At 38.1% G+C, this 19753-nt stretch overlaps 1 protein-coding gene across 1 annotated transcript in view; it reads left to right on the top strand.

The window, feature by feature from the left end:
* The window catches only part of LOC126161936 (E3 SUMO-protein ligase RanBP2-like), a 329323-nt gene that overhangs the window by 301524 nt on the left and 8046 nt on the right, over positions 1 to 19753 (top strand). Inside the window, exons 29-32 of the mRNA XM_049918109.1 lie at positions 14837 to 14970; positions 15060 to 15279; positions 16368 to 16798; positions 16882 to 17007. Coding sequence (XP_049774066.1) covers positions 14837 to 14970; positions 15060 to 15279; positions 16368 to 16798; positions 16882 to 17007 — 911 coding nt within the window. The remainder of the gene's footprint in view (positions 1 to 14836; positions 14971 to 15059; positions 15280 to 16367; positions 16799 to 16881; positions 17008 to 19753) is intronic.

Here is a 19753-nt window from a genome sequence, read left to right on the forward strand (position 1 = left end):
TCTCTTTTCATAAATGTTCAGGTACATACTCAGGAAATGAAGTTGCATTCAGTTTTTAGGTTCGCCAGAATAAACGGAAAAACGTTGTAAAGTATCACCAAGCTCACACTGGCATAATAAAAACAAGAAAATATCGCTCATTTTACAGACAAAAAATAGTGACATTAAGGTAGACAGAATGTTGGTTTCTATGCAACATCTGAAATTCATGTGGGAAATTGATTCTACTTAGAAAAAGACGGGAAATTATGGAAGCCTAGATTTAAATGTCAACTGTTCATTGGCTGAAACGTGTTGAATATTTTTTTTTTTTAAACTATATCAGAGATTCTGCTTTGGAGAAAAATAGGTTGTGAAGTCATTGTATCGGGGAAGACAAAGTGATGCATTGAGTATTTTAGTGTTCAGCACTCAATACAACACTATAGCACTCCGTAACTGTTAGTCTGTTACCACACTTGCGTTCTTGAGTTGCTAGGGCTGTTTTCCATTGCTACATTCACAACATTTACAAGGAACACAACTTGAGAAACATGAAAAAGTAGTTTTACTGTCTTGTTTGTAAGGCCAGAACTGATTTTGATAGTCCGGAAAAGTATCAGTTGCTACACCATCAATTGTTCTGCAGTCTACATTAATTGTTCCTCTAAATGAGCTGTTTAGATTTTATGAGCCCAATGAAGTAAAGTTATCAGTGTCCTCAAAATATTTTTATTAAAATGGGAGTATGATTTGTTTTTGGACATCAGTAGATGTTAAGAGCTGAAGGGAAAGATTGTCCAAGAAATGAAGTTAAAAAATCTTAACGCACACCAATTACTATGTACGTGAAACTATGTTGTTACACCCACCTAAGTCATGCTCATTGTGGAAAATGTTCAGAGCAATAACTAGTTAAATGTTATTTCACTAATGTTTTGGGGACTTCATAGCTAGAATACTTGCTAATGAGTAAAGACACATTCTTAATGCTCAACATAAAAATGACAAAAAAAATTTCACCAGGTGAGTGAGCATAACAATTTTCAAATTAGTCTGATACGCATCTACATCTACATACATACTCCGCAATCCACCATATGGTGCATGGTGGAGGGTACCTCGTACCACAACTAGCATCTTCTCTTCCTGTTCCACTCCCAAACAGAAAGAGGGAAAAATGACTGCCTATATGCCTCTGCACGAGCCCTAATCTGTCTTATCTTTGTGGTCTTTCCGTGAAATATAAGTTGACGGCAGTAAAATTGTACTGCAGTCAGCCTCAAATGCTGGTTCTCTAAATTTCCTCAGTAGCGATTCACGAAAAGAACGCCTCCTTTCCTCCAGAGACTCCCACCAGAGTTCCTGAAGCATTTCCATAACACTCGCGTGGTGATCAAACCTACCAGTAACAAATCTAGCAGTCTGCCTCTGAATTGCTTCTATGTCCTCGCTCAATCCGACCTGATAGGGATTCCGAACGCTAGAGCAGTACTCAAGAATAGGTCGTATTAGTGTTTTATAAGCGATCTCCTTTACAGATGAACCACATCTTCCCAAAATTCTACCAATGAACCGAACACGACTACCCGCCTTCCCCGCAACTGCCATTACATGCTCGTCCCACTTCATATTGCTCTGCAATGTTACGCCCAGATAGTTAATCAACGTGATTGTCAAGCGCTACACTACTAATGGAGTATTCAAACATTACGAGATTCTTTTTCCTATTCAACTGCATTAATTTATATTTATCTATATGTAGAGTTAGCTGCCATTCTTTACACCAATCACAAATCCTGTCCAAGTCATCTTGTATCCTCCTTACATTCACTTTTTCAACGATGACACCTTCCCATACACCACAGCATCATCAGCAAACAGACGCACATTGCTATCCACCCTATCCAAAAGATCGTTTATGTAGATAGAAAACAACAGCGGACTTACCACACTTCCTGGGGCACTCCAGATGATACCCTCACCTCCGATGAACACTCACCATCGAGGACAACGTACTGGGTTCTATTACTTAAGAAGTCTTCGAGCCACTCACGTATTTGGGAACCAGTCCCATATGCTCGTACCTTAATTAGGAGTCTGCAGTGGGGCACCGAGTCAAACGCTTTCTGGAAGTCAGGGAATATGGCGTCCGTCTGATACCCTTCATCCATGGTTCGCAAGATATCATGTGAGCAGGATATAGGATTGTTGCCAAGCAGTTGGATTTTATTGAGTGCTTAAATATATAAGCACTCATATAGGGCTAACACTCTCATTCTCTTAAGGAAAAAAAAAAATGAGGCTTATCCATTCATTAAAGGAAGTTAAAACATACTGATTAATCCAGTTAATTTCTTTTCAGTCACTACACACAAAATTACTTCATCCTCATTAATGAACATTTTGCGTAACCTTTAGCAGTCTGACAACCCAACCAAATTAATTTTCCAGAACTGCAAACAAATTTTTGAAGCTGAAGTTCGGAAGCCAGAAGCAGAACTGGTAATTAGTTAACAAAAACTGTATTTCAAGCCCTGTAAGAATATAAAGGGCTCAGGTGGCAAGCCATTGCTAAGCAAAGAAGGGAAAGTTGAAAGGAATATGTATAGGATTTGTATAAGAGGAACAAACTTAAAGAAAATATTATACAAAGCGAAATGGGGAAAGATTATGTGGAAGATACTCTGAGGAGTTTGACTAACCCCTGAAAGAACTAAGCTGACCAAAGTTCCCTGGAGTAGATGACATTCCTCTGAAGTGTTAATATCCTTGGGAGAGCCGGTCATCATGAAACTTTCCCACCTGTTGCGTGAGTTATGTGAAAAGTTGAAATACTTGGACTTCAGAAAGAAAGACTTAATGCCAACTCCAAAGAAGGTAGTTGCTGACAGGTGTGAATACTACCAAAACATTGGTTTAGTAAGTCATAGTTGCCAAATATTTACCTGGGGGAAGGTCAGTTAAGGTTTTGGAGATGTGTAGGAACATGCAGGGCAATGCTTACTTATCGTAGAAGATAGGCTGAAGGAAGGCAAATCAAAGTTTATAGCATTTGCACATTTAGAGAGAGCTTTCAAAAATGTTGACTCGAATACACACTTTCAAACTCTGAATGTAACAGAAATAAAATACAGGAAGCTAAAGCTTGCCTATAACATGGACAGAAATGCAATTAAGATTCAAAGGAAGTGAAAGGGAAAAAATAGTAGAAAAGGGAGTGAGGCACAGGGTTGTACCTTAATCCCAATGTTGTTCAGTCTTTGTGTTGAGCAACCTATGAAGGAAACCAAGAAGAAATTTGGAAAGGAAATGAAAGTTCAGAGAGAGGAAAATGTGCTGATGATGCTGTAATTGTTAGAGGTACTAGAGGACTTTGAAGAACAGTTGAATGGAATGGATGAAATTATAAGATGAACATCAACAAAAGTGACACCAAGGTAATGGAACATAGTCAAAGCAAAATTTTGTCTATCTTTTTGCCCATTTCGGTGCATTTGCCTGGTCACATATGTGTTCAATACTGGGAGATGAACTGTCATTTCCAGATAATACATGAACCTCAGCCTTGGTGAGATCAGAAGTCAGAAATGCAGTTTTAACACTCGGTAGATATCAGTTATTGATATTTGTAAACTGTTGTCCTCTGATTAATGAGATTTTTGTGGCTAAATTAAAAATGTTATGATCTCTCAAAAAAATCACATATTCCACATTATTCGTTAAAATCCGTGAAGTTCGTGTTATTTTTCGTGTTATTGTGACATTTTCCTGGCCATACTTATTAGTTATATGATCTACCCAGCAAATTAGTATGAACAGACTGGGACATTGTGCTCACAGAAAGTGGTAGATAGTACACATATCTATTAGCTGATTCTTCCAAGTCCACAAGCATATTTTGGTATATAGTTAGCATGCTTCTGACACAATGGAAAAAAACTCTGCAGTATTCTGTAGCACCACATTTCAAAAGCTTCCATTCCCTTCTTGTCTGAATTGTTACCAACTGTTCACGTTTTACTTCTTCAGACAAGTAGGTTCAGAAAGGAAGTCCTAAGGCTTAAATTGATATTAGATGTTAGATAATTGCTCTTTTTCAAGAACCCTCTTTTTTTTTTTCCCCCAGTCAGCATTTTATATCACCTATACTTCAGCCATCGTCATTTATTTTGCTACCCAAATGACAAAACTGGTCTACTACGTTTACTCTAATAGAAGGGATTGGTTGATAGGACACATTCGAAGGCATTGTCAGTTTGTTAATGGAAGGAAGCGAAGACCAGGAGGGGGACGGGAATACTGGGACAGTGAGGCTTGAATACAGTAAGCAGGTGGAAATGTCTGTTGGATGCAGCAGGTGACTAGAGATCAAGAGGCTGCTGGACGTGGGGAGCTGCATCAAACCAGAAGAAGAAGAAATTATTGTTGATGGTGATGGTGATGGTGATGGTGATCTTTTCTTCTTCTTCTTCTTCTTCTTCTTCTTCTTCTTCATCACATAAATACAATAGTAGTGAGAGGAACTTCTGCATCAGATAATGTCAGTTAAATGCAACCTTCAAATGAAAGTATCTCTTGTTTTTAGTGACTTGAAGAAGAAGCCTGTCAGAAATTGGAATCTCCGTATGTACAGAAATTAGTCTCACTTGATTGTGCTGCAGAGAGAGGTGCATACATTGGAACACAATACTAATTTCCATGTGTAAAGAGGGTCATATGTTCATTGATTTAAAGTATTTCCAGTAGAGTCATACTTCTGTTTTTCTTAATAGCATGCAAAGTGTTAAAATCATATGGAAGTTTGACTGTTAAAGGATTGACTTTTTCTTTTCCTAGTATCTGGTTTCTCTCATGTTCAAATTATGTGACTGTAACAGCTCTGACTGACTGACCAATATATCATTTACCACAATGCTTGCAAATGATATAATATATGTCACTCTGTCCCAAAGAAAGCAGGGGTTGACAGATGCGAAAATTACCGAACTATCAGTTTAATAAGTCACAGCTGCAAAATACTAACACGAATTCTTGACAGACCAATGGAAAATCTGGTAGAAGCCGACCTCGGGGAAGATCAGTTTGGATTCCGTAGAAATGTTGGAACACGTGAGGCAATATGGACCCTATGACTTATCTTAGAAGAAAGATTAAGGAAAGGCAAACCTACGTTTCTAGCATTTGTGGACTTAGAGAAAGCTTTTGACAATGTTGACTGGAATACTCTTTCAAATTCTAAAGGTGGCAGGGGTAAAATACAGGGAGCGAAAGGCTATCTACAATTTGTACAGAAACCAGATGGCAATTATAAGAGTAGAGGGACATGAAAGGGAAGCAGTGGTTGGGAAGGGAGTAAGACAGGGTTGTAGCCTCTCCCCGACGTTATTCAATCTGTATATTGAGCAAGCAGTAAAGGAAACAAAAGAAAAATTCGGAGTAGGTATTAAAATCCATGGAGAAGAAATAAAAACTTTGAGGTTTGCCGATGACATTGTAATTCTGTCAGAGACAGCAGAGGACTTGGAAGATCAGTTGAACGGGATGGACAGTGTCTTGAAAGGAGGGTATAAGAAGAACATCAACAAAAGCAAAACGAGGATAATGGAATGTAGTCGAATTAAATCGGGTGATGCTGAGGGATTTAGATTAAGAAATAAGACGCTTAAAGTAGTAAATGAATTTTGCTATTTGGGGAGCAAAATAACTGATGATGGTCGCAGTAGAGAAGATATAAAATGTAGACTGGCAGTGGCAAGGAAAGCGTTACTGATGAAGAGAAATTTATTAACATTGAGTATTGATTTAAGTGTCAGGAAGTCGTTTCTGAAAGTATTTGTATGGAGTGTAGCCATGTATGGAAGTGAAACATGGACGCTAAATAGTTTAGACAAGAAGAGAATAGAAGCTTTCGAAGGTAAGACATGTTCTGAGGCATCAAGGGATGACAAATTTAGCATTGGAGGGCAGTGTGGAGGGTAAAAATCGTAGAGGGAGACCAAGAGATGAATACACTAAGCAGATTCAGAAGGATGCAGGTTGCAGTAAGTACTGGGAGATGAAGCAGCTTGCACAGGATAGGGTAGCATGGAGAGCTGCATCAAACCAGTCTCAGGACTGAAGACCACCACAACAATAATATATGAATATTATCAAGTAACAGCCTAGTAAGGCTTCTGGACTGATAAGCAATACTCAGTAACCATCAAATGAGGTGAGTGTGTGCTACGTTTTTATTTCTTCTCCATGGATTTTAATACCTACTCCGAATTTTTCTTTTGTTTCCTTTACTGCTTGCTCAATATACAGATTGAATAGCATCGGAGAGAGGCTACAACCCTCTCTCACTCCCTTCCAAACCACTGCTTCCCTTTCATGCCCCTCAACTCTTATAACTGCCATCTGCTTTCTGTACAAATTGTAAATAGCTTTTCGCTCCCTGTATTTTATCCCTGCCACCTTTAGAATTTGAAAGAGAGTATTCCAGTCAACATTGTCAAAAGCTTTCTCTAAGTCTACAAATGCTAAAAACGTAGGTTTGCCTTTCCTTAATCTTTCTTCTAAGATAAGTCGTAAGGTCAGTATTGCCTCACGTGTTCAAATATTTCTATGGAATCCAAACTGATCTTCCCCGAGGTCGGCTTCTACCATTTCTTCCATTCATCTGTAAAGAATTTGTGTTAGTATTTTGCAGGTGTGACATATTAATCTGATAGTTCGGTAATTTTCACATCTGTCAACACCTGCTTTCTTTGGGATTGGAATTATTATATTCTTCTTAAAGTCTGAGGGTATTTCGTCTGTCTCGTACATGTTGCTCACCAGATGGTAGAGTTTTGTCAGGACTCGCTCTCTCAAGGCCGTCAGTAGTTCTAATGGAATGTTGTCTACTCCCGGGGACTTGTTTCAACTCGGGTCTTTCAGTGCTCTGTCAAACTCTTCACGCAGTATCTTATCTCCCACTTCATCTCCATCTACATTCTCTTTCATTTCCATAATATTGTCCTCAAGTACATCGCCCTTGTATAGACTCCTTCCACCTTTCTGCCTTCCCTTCTTTGCTTAGAACTAGGTTTCCATCTGAGCTCTTGATATTCGTACAAGTGGTTGTCTTTTCTCCTAAGGTCTCTTTAATTTTCCTGTAGGCAGCATCTATCTTACCCCTAGTGAGATAAGCCTCCACATCCTTACATTTGTCCTCTAGCCATCCCTGTTTAGCCATTTTGCACTTCTTGTCGGTCTCATTTTTGAGACGTTTGTATTCCTTTTTGCCTGTTTCATTTACTGTATTTTTATATTCTTATAAGAGTGGCCTTATTCATCACATAGTTGTTTAGTAATTGCTGCAGCGTTGTGAAAATGCCCATCAGATCAACATGGCAAGGACTAAAAGAGCAGTGTCGTGCATCAAGGGTGACCTTTATTTTTAAAATTTCAAGAGTTATTCGGCAGACTTAATTGTAGAAAAGTAAATTAGACGTGCAAAGAATTGCCTCCCTTGATCCTCAGTTCAGAAATATATCTCCAGAAAATAAAGGTGATTTGCAGCACTAGCAGTCAGTTGTCTTTGAACATGATGAATCACATTGTTTGTTGTCAGTTGAATCTAAGCATTTAAAGGTTTGTTTAGTGTTGATTCAGAAAAGAAATGTCTCACACAATGTGTAAATAGTGCAGACTCTTTTTGTTTTATATGTGGGAGACAAATTTGTAAAAATGGAAGCTGAATTCCTTTGTAAAAAAGTGGTACAAACTTTATTGCTATCTTCACAGGAGAATGGACAAAAATGGGGAAACATCAAAAACACAACATGTTACCAAGCCTAATACAACGTAGGAAAATTGTTGGCATTTAAAATAGGTCCCAGTCACCTGGTAATACAGGTCCTGTGTGAGTTTTTAAGGAAATCTTACACCATTCTTCCTGCAAAATAATGGCACTTCAGTAATGATGAAGGTAGATAGTGATGATGCACCCTTCTCTTCGAAGTAGACCACAAACGCTCAATAATATTGAGATTAGGGGGCAAAAGGAAATAGGACAATTCACCCTTGTGCTCACAAAACTAGTACTGGATGATGCGAGCTGTGTGAACAGAGACCTTCTTGTATTGAAACACAATATAACTGTTTGGAACATTGTACCATGAAATGGACCTGATCAGCCGAAATGATCACAGGTCATTGCCAAACCCCCCCATGTTTCACCTTTGGGATGTAAACTTGGCCAGAAGTGGGAAACCGTGTGCAGCAAGATCATCTTGCTGCCAAATGACTTCCTTTCATTTCTCCAATGTCCAGGTTTTATGGCTTCAGCACCATGTTTTCTTGCTATGGGCAGATGTTCTTTTGGTGCTGACAGGATTCGCAAGTTCGATGTTCAGGCCTGCAGTGACTTTTGCAGCTGTCATCCTTTCATTTTTCATCACAACTTTAACAGCCATCTTTCAGCACTTATTTTTGTTCACGTGGCACATAGTAGACGATGTTTCCTGCTTTCGTAGTGTGTGGTATAAATATTCGAATGGTGCCACTCGATGTGCCAAACAGTTTGGCTACCTTGGTTACGGAAGCACCCACCATACGAGCATCTACAATTTGCCCACATTCAAATTCACTTAGCTCCGACATAATGCATCCACAACTACGCAAAACACTGTTGTCATCCACAACTACGCAAAACACTGTTGTGGCCACAACTGACACTTGCATTGTATTAAGTACATTGCACAAGCAATTGCTTGTGGTTAAATTCAACAGCACAATCTGCAGGCTTGGCTAGCATCTGCCTGTATATTCAATGATGCATTTCTCATGGTATTTTCATATTTTTTCCAACCCCTATGCATTCACCTTAAGCCACAATATAATGCACCATAGAGGGACCTTCTACAACAGCTAGTCACCTGTTTCGTAATCCACTTGTAAATGGAACAAAATAGGAGCTTCCATATTGTGCTTGTAAATGGAACAATATAGGAACTACCATATATGCTTCCATATGAGGCCTGCTTTCTCTTATAGTTTGTTTACTGTCATGTGCTGAGATGTATGTTGCTGGCAGTAAAATTGTTGTCCAGTGTGTCACACAAGTGCTGGTTATCTAAACTTTATAAATTGTGTTCTGCAAATAGATGATCTTCCCTCCATGGATTCCCATTTGGGTTCAGAGAACATTTCTGTGGTACTCGCATGTGGACCAAACCTGCTGGTAACAAATCTAGCAGCCCGCCTCTTAATTACATAGATGCCTTCATTTAAACTGACCTGATGTGGATCCCAAACACTCGAGCAGGACTCGGGAATGGATTGCACACATGTTGTGTACACAGTCTCCTATACAGATGAGCTACACTTCCCTAAAATTTTCCCAGTAAACTGAAATTGACTGTTTGCTTTCCGTAGAACCAGTCTTACATTCTTGTTCCATTTCTTATCGCTTTACAACATTATACCTATATATTTAATCATAACGACTGTGTCAAACAGCTTACCATTAATATTGTAGTCTTAACATTACAGAACATTTTTTCCTACTCTTCTGCATTAAATTACATTATTCCGTGTTTAGAACAAGCTGTTGTTCATCACTCCAAATAGAAATTACTTTAGTCATCGTATATCGTCCTACATTCTCTCAGTCATCAGACGATAGCAGGTGGCTGCTCACCCAATCCCTCATACCATTTATGTACATAGAGAGCAAGCTCAATCCTATTGCACTTCCATGGAGTACCTCTGGTGGTAACTTTCTCTGCAGTGAGCACTTGCCATCTACGACATTGTTTTGTGTTCAATCATCATCATCATCATCATTTAAGACTGATTATGCCTTTCAGCGTTCAGTCTGGAGCATAGCCCCCCTTATACAGTTCCTCCATGATCCCCTATTCAGTGCTAACATTGGTGCCTCTTCTGATGTTAAACCTATTACTTCAAAATCATTCTTAACCTAATCCAGGTACCTGCTCCTCGGTCTGCCCCGACTTCTCCTACCCTCTACTGCTGAATCCATGCGTCTCTTGGGTAACCTTGCTTCTCCCATGCGTGTAACATGACCCCACCATCTAAGCCTGTTAGCCCTGACTGCTACATCTATAGAGTTCATTCCCAGTTTTTCTTTGATTTCCTCATTGTGGACACCCTCCTGCCATTGTTCCCATCTACTAGTACCTGCAATCATCCTAGCTACTTTCATATCCGTAACCTCAACCTTGTTGATAAGGTAACCTGAATCCACCCAGCTTTCGCTCCCATACAACAAAGTTGGTCGAAAGATTGAACGGTGCACAGATAACTTAGTCTTGGTACTGACTTCCTTCTTGCAGAAGAGAGTAGATCGTAGTTGAGCGCTCACTGCATTAGCTTTGCTACACCTCGCTTCCAGTTCTTTCACTATGTTGCCATCCTGTGAGAATATGCATCCTAAGTACTTGAAACCGTCCACCTGTTCTAACTTTGTTCCTCCTATTTGGCACTCAATCCGTTTATATTTCTTTCCCACTGACATTACTTTCGTTTTGGAGATGCTAATCTTCATACCATAGTCCTTACATTTCTGATCTAGCTCTGAAATATTACTTTGCAAACTTTCAATCGAATCTGCCATCACAACTAAGTCATCCGCATATGCAAGACTGCTTATTTTGTGTTCACATATCTTAATCTCACCCAGCCAGTCTATTGTTTTCAACATATGATCCATAAATAATATGAACAACAGTGGAGACAGGTTGCAGCCTTGTCTTACCCCTGAAACTACTCTGAACCATGAACTCAATTTACCGTCAACTCTAACTGCTGCCTGACTATCCATGTAAAGACCTTTAATTGCTTGCAAAAGTTTGCCTCCTATTCCATAATCTTGTAGAACAGACAATAACTTCCTCCTAGGAACCCGGTCATATGTCTTTTCTAGATCTATAAAGCATAGATACAATTCCCTGTTCCACTCATAACACTTCTCCATTATTTGCCGTAAGCTAAAGATCTGGTCCTGACAACCTCTAAGAGGCCTAAACCCACACTGATTTTCATCCAATTGGTCCTCAACTAATACTCGCACTTTCCTTTCAACAATACCTGCGAAGATTTTACCCACAACGCTGATTAAAGAGATACCTCTGAAGTTGTTACAATCTTTTCTGTTTCCATGTTTAAAGATTGGTGTGATTACTGCTTTTGTCCAGTCTGATGGAACCTGTCTCGACTCCCAGGCCATTTCAATTATCCTGTGTAGCCATTTAAGACCTGACATTCCACTGTATTTGATGAGTTCCGACTTAATTTCATCCACCCCAGCCGCTTTATTGCACTGCAATCTATTGACCATTTTTTCCACTTCCTCAAATGTGATCCTATTTCCATCATCATTCCTATCCCATTCTACCTCGAAATCTGAAACATTACTGATCACATTTTCACCTACATTGAGCAACTCTTCAAAATATTCCCTCCATCTGCCCAAGGCATCCACAGGATTCACCAGCAGTTTTCCTGACCTGTCCAAAATACTTGTCATTTCCTTCTTACCTCCCTTTCAAAGACTGCTAATTACACTCCAGAATGGTTTTCCAGCAGCTTGACCCATAGTCTCCAACCTGTTTCCAAAGTCTTCCCACGATTTCTTCTTCGATGCTGCAATTATCTGTTTGGCTTTGTTTCTTTCTTCAACATAACTTTCTCTATCTACATGGGTTGTGGTATGTAGCCATTTTTGATACGTCTTCTTTTTCCTTTTACAGGCTGCCTTGTCTGTATCATTGTGTTCAATGCATAAAAAAATCTTTGAGCCACTCACATACATAAGAACCTATTCTGTATGTCCTGACCTTCGTTATGTCTACAGTGAGCATTGTTTCAGACACATTCCAGTCATCCAGAAATAAAAATAATCTGCTAGTTACCCTTCATCCATGATTCGCACGATCTCACCACCACCACATACGCTGTTAAATATGTACTACACACTTGGTTGAAAGGATAATGGTATATATCCTTAGCTGTTTTGGCAGTTTGGAAGGAATCATCAGACCACAATGTGGCACAACACTTATGTCTACAAAAATCAATATAATCACCTTGACAAGGAAAGCGTTGCAGTAGCCTAATTTACTGTCTGCTATAAGGGTTGTGTGGTGTAGTGAAGAATTGCTAATACCAGTGCCTCCTGCGAACATGACAGGGAGTGAAGACAAATTAAGTGACAAACACAAGATAGCAAAGGAGATATGCATGCCAACCCAGCATTTCAGGCTCACTGTGAATCAAATTAGTCACATTTTTTTTCCCCTCTCAAGGTGATCTCAGTGATCATGTTCACGATTTCAATTTGTAGAAGCAGCAGGCTGCACTTCCAGCTTTACGATTAAAAGAACAGAATCTTGTTCTTGGGAATTCAAAACTGAATGTTTATCATGAACACTATGCTGCTTTCACTGAACGTTTCTCAAATAAAGATAACACAGTTTTTAGGGCTCTGTAGCAGTATCAGTAAAAATGGAACCTTTATAGGTTCGGTCCTTCTCTTAAGACCCCTTCTTCTCAAGAACAAGTAAAGTTACAAAGTTGAAATTAAAAGCAATTACTGAGGTTGATGATCCTTTGGTGATGCAAAAAACGTAAGGTTTTAAGTCATTGCAGTCAAAAGATAAAGCCATTCATGTTACATATTTTGATACTCATAGACTCACTCATCAGAACCTGTTGATGAACTATGTATATACATTATTAAGTTTGTACAAAACTTGAGTCCCACCTGCACTTGTTTATTATTGTTGTTGTTGTTGTTATATAAATCATATTGAATCTGTTTGGAGAATCTTAGCCTTGATTTCCATGAAAAAAGGAAAAAAAAATAAAGTTCCTTGTTTGTTCAGATTGGTCATACACTTAATTTAAGAGACACATGAGAACTTCAAACTGCTACTCACATTTAACCAGTATGGAGATACAAATGGTATATACATGGGTATCACAAAGTAATTGCAATTCTTCTCAGCATGTTCCTGGGGTACAAAGTGTTGCAGCTTTTTATGTGAATGGACAGCAGAAAAAGGGGGAAGGACACTGTTAAGAGAAAAAAATGGCATTTTTGGAATGAACTTCTGCTTGGTCAGATGTATGTGGAGAACATTCCTTTTGTTGATTCAAAGCAATGGACAAAACTTTACATAGATCATGTACTTGCAAGCAAGGTTTCTAAGAATCATTAAAGCGAAAATAAAGAAAAGCATATTTGTATGATCGCAAATTAGGGGATCAATTTCTGATAGACATTTCCCTGATTTGTTGGGTTATGTTTGAAAAATGACTTCGCTATTTTCACAAATGTCTGCAGGAAATTTTTGACAACTATAAGTCAGAGAACTATTGCAATATTGCACATAAGCGGCTGACATCATATTACCTTATTGGAGGTAACATGACACTTAAACTACATTTCTGAATGATCATTTGGATCTCTTCCCGAATTACCTTGTCACTGTTAGTGATGAAGCTGTTGCATGTTTCCACCAGGACATTTCTCAAATGGAAATAAGTTATCGTGACCAGTGGAGTAGTGCAATGTTGCTGAATACTGCTGGTCTTTATGAAGTGGCTTTTCTGAGGCAAAATATCTCAGGATATTGGTACAGAAATATTTTTAGTATGAAAGTCTTGTTGCAACAGTTTGTCATTCTTCTAGATACATATAATTCTAGGGATACTGTTAACATTTATAAAAACCATTATTACATGAAGACTGAAGCCAGTACAGAAATTCTGAAATTATATCTGGATTCAGGGGCAAATTACCTTCCAGGAACTACAGAAACTATTCTTGTAACTGGAAATAATTTTTTATTTTTATTTTATTTTTCTTTCTTTTTTCCTGGTCAGTTTTATACATACTTTAGTCTCTCCCCCTTTTGGACCTCCATTTGTGGTGCACATGGTACCTAAATAACATCTAAAGACATGGGAAGAATTAGCCAGCCTTCCCATACATACCCTGTAGACTGTAAATGAGCATATAAATTATCATCAGACGATGATAAGCATGGTTTGTGCAAAAGCTGTACGGTCCAGAATGATAGTTCTTGCTTACCATGTAGTGTATATTATACACTCAGTCCAAGCAGGCTCTTTGTGATGTGACTAATGGAAGCAGCTGAAAATCAAATGACTTGGCAGGGTTATGGTGGCGATTTGGGCAGCCGTATCGTAGTATCCCATGAAGCCATGATTTCTCTGCGAAGTAACATTACTGCCAAGGCTTATGTGATGGTTTTGGTTAATCAGGTCCATACTATGGTACAGTGTTTGTTTCCCAGTGGTGTGATGTGTTCCAAGGTGACAGGGCCTCTGTTCACATAGCTTACATAGTGCAGGTCTGGTTTTGCGAGTACAGAGTTGAATTGTTGCATCTCTTCAGCTAATCTCAGTATTATTGAGACTTTGTTGCCCACTTTGGAGAGAAAGGCATGTCATCACCATCCATCTCCATCATTGTTATGTAAACTTGCCAGTATTTTGTAGAAAAATGGTATGAGATTCCCTTGAAAACCATCCACAACCTGTATTTATGCATTCTGTAGTCCATTCACCATGACTCCTTATTGTATTCATGTAGTAACTACCAACTCCCCAATTTACTGCGTTAAACAGCTGTTTGCCTGACAAAGCTGAGGCAGCAACTATTGTGTTAAATTTTTGATTAATTTGTTTTGAACAGTTATCTTGTTCTTCTAAATTGTTACTGTATGTTATGGTAACTTAAAATTTCATTCTTGTTTTGTTTTTATTCTATTTATTGATGTATTTTCATTCAAAATGAGTACGTGAGGATGTGTAATTAAATATTTTTCTCATTTAGAGTTTGCATCTCGGGCAACATTGTTTAGATTTGATGAAGCACTTAAACAGTGGAAGGAACGTGGAGTTGGTGATATGAAAATACTGTATCATCCCATTAACCATACATACAGACTACTTTTAAGAAGAGAAAAGGTAAATTTTGGATATCCTGAAGTAAATAATGATTTCATTGCTTCATCAGTAGTAAACATGTTAATTTGTGACTTTTTGCCACTCCTTAGATCCACAAAGTTGTGTGCAATCATCTAATAACAGCAGATTTTTCATTGAAGCCTTTCTCAAAGTCTGAGAGAGCGTGGTTATGGGCTGCCCACAATTTTGCAGATAATGAAGGAGAACTGGAAAAACTTGCTGTGTCTTTCAAGAAAGAGGAAACTGCCAAAGAATTCTATGACAAAGTCACTGAATGTGTAGAGGATGTAAAAACATTTATCAGAAGAGGTATAATTTCCTCATGTTTGTGAACTTATTTAATAGTCTCAAAACTGTACTCAAATGTTTTTTTAGTCTGTATAAATATTTATAAATTCAGCTGAAGCGCAGTTGGGTATGTATTTATATTATGTATTTATTCTTTCTTCAAGTTAAGTACTTTTGATTCAGAGTACTACACACACACACACACACACACACACACACACACACACACACACACACACACACACAAAACCTTCTCTTCAGTTCATTAGTTTGATGTGATGCAATATTTAAAAAGTCATCTTGGTTGATAGATAAACTTTTGTATATGAGAGCAGTGAGCACACAATCCTACTTCCAGAAATTCATATTAAAGGTGCTGTAGCTGTTATTAACATTTTTCAGTCACCTGATCAAGCTCTGGGGTAATATTAGGTAGTAACCTCTGTTACGCTCTAGAAATCACTCAGACAAGAAAATTGTGTCTATTTCACCTGTTATGACTCAGATGTTGAATTGAGAAAAGACTGTTATTCAATCTAAATTTGAGACAGGAGGAACGTGTTAATATCGGGTGGAAATGAACTGATCAATAATTAGGAAATAATTTTGTTCAGAAATCAATATCTTCTAATAGCGGAGCCGTTAATATATAAAATAATATTGTAGAGGGACTTAGGCCCAAAAAGTCCCATGAAAGAAATTTATAAAAAAATATTTGAAAGCTTATTACTGCAACAGTTATGCTCTTCATTACGCATTGTAAAGAATGGTGTTTACAATTTTCTACACGTTAATCCATTTCCTTGTGTTGTATGTCTTCTTCCTGTAGTATTACATTTACTTCAGTATTCAGAGCTGTAGTAGACTTACAAAATTTGTAAATGATTCATCAGTGTCTAATGTAAACTCCCATGTTTAACAAGAAATTTTTATTAAGACGGTATTAATGTGTAAGTATGATAAACTACTAAAGTAGATTTTGCATGCTGTTAATTACAGTTGGTAATGAACTATGCTGCTGTTTCTTTTTCCTTTTCCTCCTCTTCTACAGTTAAAAAAAAAAGTTACTCTGTTCTAATCAGTGTTTCATATTCATCCATTACAATCAGAAATTACCAGCAGCTCTACAACAGATAGACAGTATGAGGATAGTGAAGAATCTATAGACGATGACGATGATGATGATGATGATGAGGAGGAGGAGGAGGATGATGATGATGATGATGACGATGATGGTGACGACGGTGATGATGATGATGATGATGATGACGATGATGATGATGAGGGAGAGGATGATGCAGATGATGATGACAGCGTCCATAATTACAGTATTAAGGATGCTAATGCAGAAGAAAGTACTGTATTTGACAAGAGAGCAACACTTACAATAAAGGATGGTAATCAGTGGAAAACTTTAGGCCTTGGTGATCTGAAGATACAGTACAATAAAGCAAAGCAGATTGCACAGATTATTATGTTAAAAGATGGAAGTACTGAAACATTGTGTAACATGATAATTAGCAAACAAATTAATGTAGAGGTAATCACTATTTGTTATTTTACATAACATTCTTCAGTATTTTACAGATGTTGAAAATATTAAATCTTTTATGTGAATTTCAGGTGAAGAAAAGGGATTGTGAATGGACTGGCATCGACAGTTGTGTAGAACCTGGCGTATGTAAAACATTGTGTGCTAAGTTCAGTTCAGAGACTGCAGCCCATGAATTTGCAAACAAAGTTTCCCAGGTAATTAAAATATGGGTTACTGTCTGGTTGTGACTGCAGCCTCCTTTTGTGTTAGGTCTTACATTAAGAAAGTTGAAACTGAACACAATAATCATCTAATTGGAACATTCAATAATGACTAAAACCAAATGACTGGTACTTCTGGATCAGGTTTCTACATCAGAGATCATGTTAATAAATAAAGATGAAATTATACTGTAGCATTTAGGACATTGTCACAGTGGAAGAAAAGAAAACTGAAAGGTGAAGGAATGTTGTTTCATGGGAGGAATACATTGGGTGGTCGGGACAAAATTTCTCCATACTATTTGAATGGAGAGAGGCCAATAGAAGGCAGTGGATAATTCAGTAGGAATTTCTTGGTAATGCAGGTGCAGACATGGTCACAGAGTGGAAGGTAGCAGCTCATATTACAAGACTGGTGATTCCTCAGTCTATGCTGTTACTTTGGGAAAAGCCTATCAGTAATGAGAAAAAGTGAGTGTGTTGAAATCGTGCTGATGTATGCTCAGCACAAGACATTGACTGAATTCATACAGGGTGTCTGAAATTTCACTCACCGAACTTCTCCCTGTATAGTGTGGTATTGGATTTTGAAACAAAAAATATTCCTTGTAATGATGTCATGTGATTCATCTTTTGTGAGGAAAGCTTTGATGTTAAAGTACATAATGTGCCAGAACAGTGGAGAAGTGTGCTTTAATTTTCTCTCTTATCTTAAAACCTTTTCTGTAATAATCTATTGTAGCAGAAGTTCTAGTTTCTACTGACACTAGATTACGATTCCAATTATTTTCAGAGGATGTATTATTTGTTTGCTAGTATAACTGAATTGCACTACTCATGAACTAACTGGCATTTAAATTTCTTTCAATCACTACTTCTACATGGTTAACTTAACAAAAATGTGGCATGTATGATGTTCAACACAAAACAATATTGTCCCTTCCATGACTTTCTCCCCGGCATCTTCCTCTAAGGCCTTGTCCTACGTGAGCGACAGAAGTGAGCGATAGCGAGCAACTTCTGGATATGCAACACTCCAGCGACAAGCATCAACATTGGGCGGAAACTTGGTCCTGCGTGCGAGTGACCATGTCGTGCTACAAGATGGCTGCTTAGAGCCAACCAGCTGTTTCTATAAAACAGTGTCCTTAACCTGTAGAATACTGTAGCTGGAGAGTAAGGCTACAGAGTTAGGTTTACTTTAGAAAATAAAGCGAAAAGGAATGCTGTGCATGAAATTCGCAAAGGGAGGAATCTCCATGGAGAGTTTCATAAGTTTCGCCAACTAAGAAGCTCACAAGCCAAATTCTTCGAATACACTTGAATGAGCAGAGGAGCATTCAACTATCTCATCAATTAATTAAATACGAATGTTTTTATACATGATCAAGAACTTTTAACAACCAATAAATGTGGAGGTATGACTATTAAATGACTGACTACGCTATATACAAACATAAGTACACACATTGACGTTATAGAGTCACAGTGATCTGTGGTGTAGGGGTAGCGTATTCCATTTGCAATTACGTTTGAGGGAAAGAACCTGGGCTTGATTCTCATCCATTCTTACATTTTTACTGACTCAGTTATGATTCTGTTTACTAAGTTTTACACTGCATTGCCAAGTATATTTTCAAGGTCTTGCCAAAGAACTTGATCTTCACACCTACCCCAGTATGTCACACGCATTTAATTCCTAATAAATTTCAATGAACCATGAAATTTTACAGATATTTGATGTTGCGAACATAATTCATCAGCAATCAGTGTTAAGGTCAAGCATGTCAATTCCTCAAGTCAAATGTTTTGTGTAATGATTTGTCTAAAAGTATGAAATAAAAAATATTAGGGAAACGTTTGGCGCACCTCAGTTTCTGTTCACGAGTTCGAGCAGCATTCAAAGGCACGTAGAATATTTATCTGATCTGCTTATTTCTTTTACACAAGTCATTTCATAAAATATTTTGACTGATTTCGTCCGTTTTTGAATTTCAAGTTTTATGTTGCGGAAGAATCAAATTTTTTCACCGAATAGTTTTCTTAAAATTGGATGTTAAATAATTCATAGTTGCCATCGTGTCCACCCCACTGCTTTGCCAACAAGACACGTGGCTATCACTCTGTGTCACACATGCTGCAGTGACAAGATTCAAACACATTTGAATTCAAACGTCGCCAGTTGCAGCGGGAGACAGGCAGCGACACAGATGTCGCTCACATAGGACACTTCCGTAACTGCCCTGCGGTTGTGTTCTGTTGCCTGAAGCTGTCAATAGCTTCTGTCGCTCACGTAGGACACGGCCAGAGTCTGGTGTATCTGAGGCTAACTTCCATGAGATTCTGAGGAATGTGATTAGGGGTTGAAGTTGGTCAGCGTTTCAGATCCTATGAGTGCTGTACATTCTTTCCCCTATTTTTATTCAAAGAAAAAAGTCCAAAATACCCAACATGTTCTTCTCAAATTGCTGTAAGGTGCTTATTGGGGAAATCTGTCAAACATTAGGATTTAGTGAGGGAAAAGAATTTGTGTACAGTAAAACCAGCTATGAGAGACTGTCACATGTCTTTCCAGCCACTTACGGTGGGGTCTAATCATACTGACATGTCTTTGACTAATGCACTCTCTTATTACCTATAGCTTTCTCCTCCAACTTCAGAACCCACCTGTTCATAACATACAGATTTTTGTGTACAGGTTGTTTATAAATGAATATTGGGGTTTTAACGCTTTATAATA

This window comes from Schistocerca cancellata, chromosome 2 (assembly GCF_023864275.1).
Source record: "Schistocerca cancellata isolate TAMUIC-IGC-003103 chromosome 2, iqSchCanc2.1, whole genome shotgun sequence".
Classification (NCBI taxonomy): domain Eukaryota; kingdom Metazoa; phylum Arthropoda; class Insecta; order Orthoptera; family Acrididae; genus Schistocerca; species Schistocerca cancellata.